General features: G+C 34.4%; 2 protein-coding genes across 2 annotated transcripts; both read left to right on the top strand.

Moving 5' to 3' along the window:
- The first annotated feature begins 687 nt into the window (after positions 1-687).
- LOC127260298 (14-3-3-like protein 16R) lies at positions 688-2,774 on the top strand. The gene is made up of 4 exons (XM_051288017.1): positions 688-1,263; positions 1,914-2,036; positions 2,240-2,356; positions 2,454-2,774. The coding sequence occupies exons 1-4, from the start codon at positions 787-789 to the stop codon at positions 2,505-2,507; spliced, it is 771 nt and encodes a 256-aa protein (XP_051143974.1). The 5' UTR covers positions 688-786; the 3' UTR covers positions 2,508-2,774.
- A 1,866-nt stretch (positions 2,775-4,640) lies between these two features.
- Positions 4,641-6,344, top strand: LOC127260295 (14-3-3-like protein 16R). Its single transcript, XM_051288015.1, has 4 exons — positions 4,641-5,129; positions 5,663-5,785; positions 5,992-6,108; positions 6,207-6,344. The coding sequence occupies exons 1-4, from the start codon at positions 4,665-4,667 to the stop codon at positions 6,240-6,242; spliced, it is 741 nt and encodes a 246-aa protein (XP_051143972.1). The 5' UTR covers positions 4,641-4,664; the 3' UTR covers positions 6,243-6,344.
- Positions 6,345-8,230: the final 1,886 nt, after the last annotated feature.

The raw sequence follows: 8,230 nt of genomic DNA, 5'->3' as shown, positions 1-8,230 counted from the left end.
AATAATTTCAATTTTATTATTACATCCCAATCTAGTAAAGCAATTATTATCATACACACGAGAACTATCTTCGTTAAATATATGCTCTCTCCGTCCGTCTCTAAAGGTCACATTTACCTTTTGCGTCATTGTATTTAATATTAAAAATATTTTTATATTTGTATAAAAATTATACAAATATCAAAGTATTTTTGCAATCTTTTCTTAATTTATACTATATTTTAATATAATAATTAATATTCAAATATCAACACACAAAAAGTAAACGAGACCCTTAAAGTCGGACTGACATAGTATAATTTAATTCAATGCAATGAATTTTGTTAATTCATGGAAATTTATAAGGTGTGAATCTACTTTTGCATTATTTTATTAAATTTTCTATTGCAAACTCATCAAATAAGTTACCATTTGACTTATTACTATTTTTTTATTTAAAATATTGTCCTAAATACCAATTTATATGTTTTGTTTTAGCAAGGAAAATAATATATTTATAAAAAATGATGAATAAAGTAATATAAAAAATTGAAAAGAAACATTAGTCAATTTTTTAATATCTATTTATTTATTTTATATTAATAATCTCAAGCTAAAACACTATTGGGCCCATGTCTAAATAGCCCAATTTTGAGCCCACCACATACGTCTATATATGTATATATAGCCGAGTGAGTTAATAGGGACGGAACCGCAAAACGCCTCCCCTCTCTCTCTCTCTCTCTCTCTCTCAGTTCTCATTCACTCTTTTTCTGTGTGTGAGATTTCAAAATCCCTAAATCGGCAATGGCGTCCCCGCGCGAGGAGAACGTGTACATGGCAAAGCTTGCGGAGCAGGCCGAGCGCTACGAGGAGATGGTCGAGTTTATGGAGAAAGTTGTCGGCGCCGTCGACGGTGACGAGCTTTCCGTTGAGGAGCGGAACCTCCTCTCAGTCGCCTACAAGAACGTTATCGGGGCCAGGCGCGCCTCCTGGAGAATTATCTCGTCGATTGAGCAGAAGGAAGAGAGCCGGGGCAACGACAGCCACGTCTCGTCTATCAAGACCTACAGATCTAAGATCGAGTCGGAGCTCTCCTCCATCTGCGACGGCATTCTGAAGCTCCTCGACACCAAGCTCATCGGATCTGCTTCCAGCGGTGATTCTAAGGTCTTTTACTTGAAGATGAAGGGCGATTATCATCGCTATTTGGCCGAGTTCAAAACTGGAGCGGAGCGAAAGGAAGCCGCTGAGAACACTCTTTCCGCTTACAAGTCTGCTCAGGTTTTTTCCGCCTCTCTCTGCTTGTTGCTATTTTCGTTCGTTCTATATATTGCTTCTTTTGCATTCTGAGATCTGCTTCTAAACAAAAATGGGGGATTGTATGCTGTCGATGGGAGGAATTTTAATAGTATCCATGTGTTTTTAACATCATAAGTTGAAATTTGAAGCTAACAAATGCTACTAAGAAGAAGGGGTAAATCTCTGATACTTTATGGAAAATTACCACTTTGATTTTTATCATGTATTTAACCGTCATCTTCGTCCTTCGGCTGATTCTGAACAAATAAGGGAGACGATTAACGGTCATATGCAATTGAATATGTAACAGGCTTTAGATTACATTATTTGCTTACGATGGATCAATTTTTGAGATCCACTGCAGCTGATCCAGGATTCTTCATGCTGATTGTTGTTAATTGTTAAAGGGAATTGGATCGTTTTTGTTTTCTAAATTCTAAAGTAATCTTCTTGACTTGGAGTTTGGTTGATTAGCTGATGCTGCATCTATTGATTTGTTTGTTATCTTTTACGCTCATTGATCGGCCTAATCTTTAATCAATGAAATGTGTTTCTTGTTTAGTGAAGTATTAAGCATCAATCGATGCATTAAAGGGCCCGCTAACTATGTTTCCCTTCTGTCTACTATATAGGACATTGCTAATGCGGAGCTGGCCCCAACTCACCCAATTCGTCTTGGCTTGGCACTGAACTTCTCTGTCTTTTACTATGAGATATTGAATTCTCCAGACCGAGCCTGCAATCTTGCTAAACAGGTACATTAATAAATCGTGCATTTATTCTGGACCTTGTTTTGTTTCTACAAAAGAATTAACTTTGTGAATCATTATCAAACTTAAGCTTTTTCTGTCACAGAGAATACTTTCAATAAATTGCCATTTTTACTTGGGTTTGGTACGTCATGCTTATTTTTGTGGTTGATGGATGATTTGTCTTATCTTTGCTTTTATATTTTTAGGCATTTGATGAGGCAATTGCTGAGCTAGACACTCTCGGCGAGGAGTCATACAAGGACAGCACTTTGATCATGCAGCTTCTTCGTGATAACCTCACTTTGTGGACTTCTGATATGCAGGTTTGCTCTTGGGTTCTTTCATCTTAACAAGACTTGGTAATCGAAATGCTCTATTTAATTCCAAGATATGTAATTGTGATCTGCCTTCATTTTTCAGGATGATAATTCTGAGGAGATCAAGGAAGCCCCTAAGCCTGACAATGAGCAGTAAATTTTGCTGCTTAGAATTTGAACTTGGTTGTTTCTTACAGTATTCTACTTCTTGGCTTTCCATGAATCAAGAATTGTTGCTTGTAGCATCTAGTTTGTCCGATAGTCTGCTTATTTGATGAACACTTGATGTCTCTTTATTGTTCTTAAGTGCTATGCGGTTTCTCATCTTTAACTTATGTTGGGATGGCGCATACCGATGCCAAAATTTGGTTGTAATTCAACGCTTATTTGGTTACAAAAAGATATCTTCTGTGCCGTCTTTCAATATTCTGCAAGTTGGACACTCATATTTTTTTTTCTACAGTTTGGGAGATTTTCCATCGTTTCTCTGAAAGATTGTCTTAGTTCACAGGTCGGGTCTGTTGGATTCAGAGATGAAATAATAATCAACGGCTGAAACTGAAGCTCGGCTGCCGCACCATAGGTAAAAGGTAAGGCAAAAGAAAAGCTTTGAATTGTGTTAGTTGCGACGGTTAAGGCTGGAAAGATAGATATAGCATTTATGAAACTGTACAGCTGTGTTTGGTGCTGCTGATGGATGTGTGTTAAATAGGATAGGCTATCTTTATGATTGAATTTGAATCTACAGAAACAGCCATAAATAAATAGGCTATCTTCATGTTAGAAGCATTTCTTTCATTTTTTTTTATTTATTTATTTATTTTTTTGAAAATCTATGATGTGGTCCGTTGTGGGTGGGTCAACAATACAAAAGGTCTCTTCAATTGACACTTATACATGCCAATTGAAGTTTTGAAATCCTAATTTAGAAATTAAATTTTGGGAAAATTGCAATTCAACTTAAATTTTCAGAGTTTAAATATATTACATGTCAACCAAAACCAAATCAAATTCGACATAAACTCAAAACACCAATTACCTAATAAAGATTGGATAATACTTTAAATTAGAAATGAGACTCAAAATCATAAAATGTAAAAATTAAATTGAGATGGAATAAGATGATATCCTAAGCTTCCATGAATCATTTCTCTTACTGAAAGACAAAATGAGAAAGAAACGATGATTGAATGAAATTCTATTTCATCAAAAGATGCAAAAATACTATTCAAGTTGTACTTAAGGGTGTGTTCGTTTGGGGATTGGATTGGATATACACTATTCATCCAATTTTTTTCTCAAAAAAACATCAAATTAAATACCTATTTTTTTATTTTTTATATTATACTAAAAAATCAATTTTACATTCAAAACATCACGTCAACGCCTATTTATAGCATATCATACAACTATTTAAATTAAAAAATTTTACTACTCAAATCCCAACTCAAAATCCAAAACCCCAAACAAACACACCCTAATCTACTTTCTATTGGCCGCTCTTTTACGGTGCGGCAATAGATAAGATAATTCAAATTCGGTCTATTTATAAAATACAAAAATAAATTAAGTAGAACCTTATTGGGCCTACCCTAAATAGCCCAATTTTAAGCCCACCCATGTTTGGGTCAAGACTCAAGCATGTTATATATATATATATATAAAAATAGTCTGACCTCTCTCTCTTCCTTAAGTCTCATTCACTCCATTTCTCAGTCCAAAATGTTAGGGTGTGTTCGAAAGTTTCCCAAATCTACTGTAGGGCACTGACAATCGACAATTTTTGCGATTACGTAATAGGCCTCACACCTTTGATTTTTTTATTTTATAATTTTAATAAGCACAATTTATATAAATAGTTTTAAATTTTTAATAATAATAATTTAATAAAATATATACAATATATATGTCAATAATAAAATTTTATATAATACAATAAAAAAAAAAAGAATGTAAATATTTATTTATACTTAACACAAATTAATACTCAAGTTATACCAATTTTAATTTCATAAACTTACTTTAATATACATTTTATATCACAATTATTTTACTTATCAAATTAATACATATCAAAACTCCAAAACTGTATCAAAACCTACTAACTCAAAGGAAAAGGAAAGCAACTTCCTAAAATTTAAAAAAAAAAAAAAAATTCAAATTCAAACAAAATGTTTCCAAACTAATCATAATACACACACCCTGACCCTCTGTGCAGGCTACATAATCATATACACACAAAATAATGTATCTATGTATACATTTTGTGACTAGGCGAACTATGATGGACTAAGGATCTCAACCCAAATCGGCAATGGCCTCCCCGCACGAGGAGAACGTGTACATGGCAACGCTGCGGAGAAGGCTGAGTCGCTATGAGGACATGGTCGAGTTTATGGAGAAGGTCGTCAGCGACGGGCTCAACGTTGAGGAGTGGAACCACCTATCAGTCGCCTACAAGAACGTCATCGGCGCCACGAGCGCATCCTTGAGAATTATCCGGTCGATCAAGCAGAAGGAAGAGAGCCGGGGCAACGACAACCACGTCTCGGCTATCAAGACCTACCGATCCAAGATCGAGTCGGAGTTCTCCTCCATCTACGACGGCATTCTTAAGCTGCTTGACACCAAGCTCATCGGATCCGCCTCCACCGTTGATTCTAAGGTCTTTTACTTGAAGATGAAGGGTGATTATCATCGCTATTTGGCCGAGTTTAGAACCGGCGCGGAGCGAAAGGAAGCCGCTGAGAACACTCTTTCCGCTTACAAGTTTGCTGAGGTTTGTTCCCCCTCTCTCCGCTTTTTGCTATTTTCGCTCATTCAATATATTGCTTCTTTTGCATTCTGAGATCTATTTTTGAACAAAAATGGGGATTCATATGGTGTTGATATGAGGAATGTTATAGTGTCTCAATTCTCATGTATTTTTAACTCCATCAGTTGGAGTTTGAAGCTAACAAATGCTACTGAGAAGAACGGTTAAATCTCTCATACTTTATGGAAAATTACCTGTTTAATGTTTATCGTGTATTTAACCGTCATCTTCGTCCATCAGCTGATTCTGAGCCAATAAGGGAGACGATTTACAGTCAAGCAATTGAATATGTAGCGGGCTTTAGGTTACTTTATTCTATAGGAAGCTTCTTGATGTGGATCTTGATTGATTTAGTGAAGCTGCATCTGTTGATTTGTTTATCTTAATCTTTTACACACTCATTGATCTGCTTAATCTCAAATCAATGAAATGTGTTTCGTGTTTAGTAAAATATTAAGAATCAATCCTTGTATTAAACTCTTCTGTCTACTATATAGAACATTGCTAATGTGGAGCTAGCCCCAACTCATCCAATTTGTCTTGGCTTAGCGCTTAACTTCTCTGTTTTTTACTATGAGATATTGAATTCTCCGGAGCAAGTCTGCCATCTTGCTAAACAGGTACATTAATAGATCGTGAATTTGTTCTGGACTTTGTTTTGTTCTACAAAAGAATTAACTTTGTGACTCGTTATCAAACCTAAGCTTTTTCTGTCACAGATCATATTGTTAATAAATTGTCATTTTTACTTGGGTTTGGTACCCTCATGCTTATCTTTTGTGGTTGATAGACAATTTCGCTTATATTTGATTCTATATAATTTTAGGCATTCGATGAGGCAATTGCTGAGCTAGACCATCTCGACGAGGACTCATACACGAACAACACCACGATCTTGCAGTTTATTCGCAATAACCTCAGTATATGGACTTATGAATTGAAGGTTAGCCCTTGCGTTCTTTCATCTTAAAAGGACATGGTAATCAAAATGCTCTATTTTATTCCATGATATGTAATCGTGATCTGCCTTCATTTTTTCAGGATGATAATTCTGGGAAGAGCAAGGAATCCCCATAAGCTTGAAAATGAGCAGTAAATTTTGCTGCTTAGAATTTGAAATTGCTCGTTTTTTACAGTATTGCACTTCTCGGCTTTCTATTAATCAAGAATTGTTGCTTGTAGCTGCTAGTTTGTCCAATAGTCTTCTTATTTGATGAGCACGTGATCTCTCTTCATCGTCCTTCAGTGCTATGCAGTTTCTCATCTTTAATTTATGTTGAGATGTCACATACCGATGCCAAAATTTGGTTGTAATTCAACGCTTATTTATCGTTGGTTCCAGAAAGGTATCTTTTGTGCTGTCTTTCAATATTCTGCAAGTTCAACACTCATTTTTTTCTATAGTTTGGGTGATTTCCATTGTTTCTCTGAAAGATTGTCTTAGGTCACAGGTCTGTTGGATTCAAAGATGAATAATCAATGGCTGAAACTGAAGCTCGGCTGCTACGCTGGCAAGGTAAGACAAAAGATCTTTTCAGTTGTTTCCATTGTTTCTAGAAAAGCTTTGAATTGTGTTATGCAAAAGGGTAATGTGGAAAGATGGGTAGCATTTATGAAACTTTTCAGTTGTGTGTGGTGCTGAAGATGGATTAGTGTTAAATGGGCTACCTATATGATTGGTTGGGGGATTGAATTCGAATCAACATACATAAATAAATAAAAAGATGGGGTTAGGAAGTAGTTATGTATTATGGAGGAATGAATGGATCTTTATATGATGGGCTGGCTAGCTAATTTTGTACTTTATTCATTTCTTGTTAGTGTTTTAATGGAAAGATTGTTTATAATCCATCCGTGGTTTGATAAGTTTTCACTATTCTCTCCCATGGTTTAAAAACTGTACGAAGCTCTCAATTGTTTTAGAAAATATTGCACAAACTCTTTTTAAGGGTTTCTGTACAATATTTTTAAAAATACAAGACATGTTTTTAGGGGATTTTGTGTTATTTTTCAAAACATGATGGAGCTTTATATTGTTCTTAAATCACGGGGAGAATGATCAAAATTTTCAATTCACAAGTAAGTTATAAACAATTTTATATGTTTAAATTATGGGATGTTATCTCATAGCAAAAGAAAAATTAGATTTTCTCGTTGAATTTCACGACCAAGGTTTAACATCATCTGGAAAAAAATAGTATCTATCAACACTATGGATGGAACGGAAGAGGTAATGGACATAGTGCAAGGTGTTGGGGAAGAGGATTACAATAAACAAACTTTGAATCCCTACAAATTTTGGTATCAAAAGCAATCATTTGGATCATTTTATATTTTTCTGCATCATAAACACATTGTACAACATCTTCTTGGTGAGATCGATAGAATAGTTCTATAATAGATGTCCTTCCTATTATGTCTTGTATGAGGATGGAAAATATTGTTCTTCGGTCGAAAAATTATGTCGTTGTATTCTCTGTCATGTTTGTCGACAAAACAAACTAGCAACAATTCTGGGTCTGGTTTATTATCTCCAATAGTCGTTTAATTTTCCAAAAATTCTAAAAGATTCATCCAGTAGATCAAATTTAACAACAATTGTATAAGAATCTATGTTGATAGATTGAGAATATCGAATTTAGTCAAATATGTATGCATAAATTAACGGAAAGATTGAATTTGTTTTTCAACATACCATAAATTTTGCTAATGGTTTAGGGAATTTAACCTACTTTATATGCGGAAATATAAGGTTATAATTTTTTTTAATTAGTGTATATTCTAAGATAATTTTTACCCCCATAAATAAATAAATTTACTATCTTATAATAATGTTTAGAAATAAATTGAGCCGTAACATAGTTTTGTCAATTAAATCACTCACAAAATTTCTAGTATAACATATCAAAGTGTTTCACAAAGCAAATTATAATATTATATAAAGCTTATTTTGTAACACTTTGCATCATATATTAATGTAGACCATTATGACAGGACATCCGCGACTTTTCTAAGCCCAGATGATGCATACAAATCTTATTATCAATATACTCACTTGTGGAGAT

This window comes from Andrographis paniculata, unplaced genomic scaffold (assembly GCF_009805555.1).
Source record: "Andrographis paniculata isolate CXL003 unplaced genomic scaffold, ASM980555v1 Contig61END, whole genome shotgun sequence".
In the NCBI taxonomy this organism is placed as follows: domain Eukaryota; kingdom Viridiplantae; phylum Streptophyta; class Magnoliopsida; order Lamiales; family Acanthaceae; genus Andrographis; species Andrographis paniculata.
The sequence above is the reverse complement of the archived record's forward strand: the minus strand, read 5'-3'. Positions and strand labels throughout refer to the sequence as shown.

Coding starts and splice junctions, on each gene's coding strand:
- LOC127260298 (XM_051288017.1), top strand. CDS start 787: ATGGCGTCCCCGCGCGAGGAGAACGTGTACATGGCAAAGCTTGCGGAG. Junction 1,264..1,913: donor CCGCTTACAAGTCTGCTCAG/GTTTTTTCCGCC, acceptor TCTACTATATAG/GACATTGCTAATGCGGAGCT. Junction 2,037..2,239: donor CCTGCAATCTTGCTAAACAG/GTACATTAATAA, acceptor TTATATTTTTAG/GCATTTGATGAGGCAATTGC.
- LOC127260295 (XM_051288015.1), top strand. CDS start 4,665: ATGGCCTCCCCGCACGAGGAGAACGTGTACATGGCAACGCTGCGGAGA. Junction 5,130..5,662: donor CCGCTTACAAGTTTGCTGAG/GTTTGTTCCCCC, acceptor TCTACTATATAG/AACATTGCTAATGTGGAGCT. Junction 6,109..6,206: donor TATGGACTTATGAATTGAAG/GTTAGCCCTTGC, acceptor TCATTTTTTCAG/GATGATAATTCTGGGAAGAG.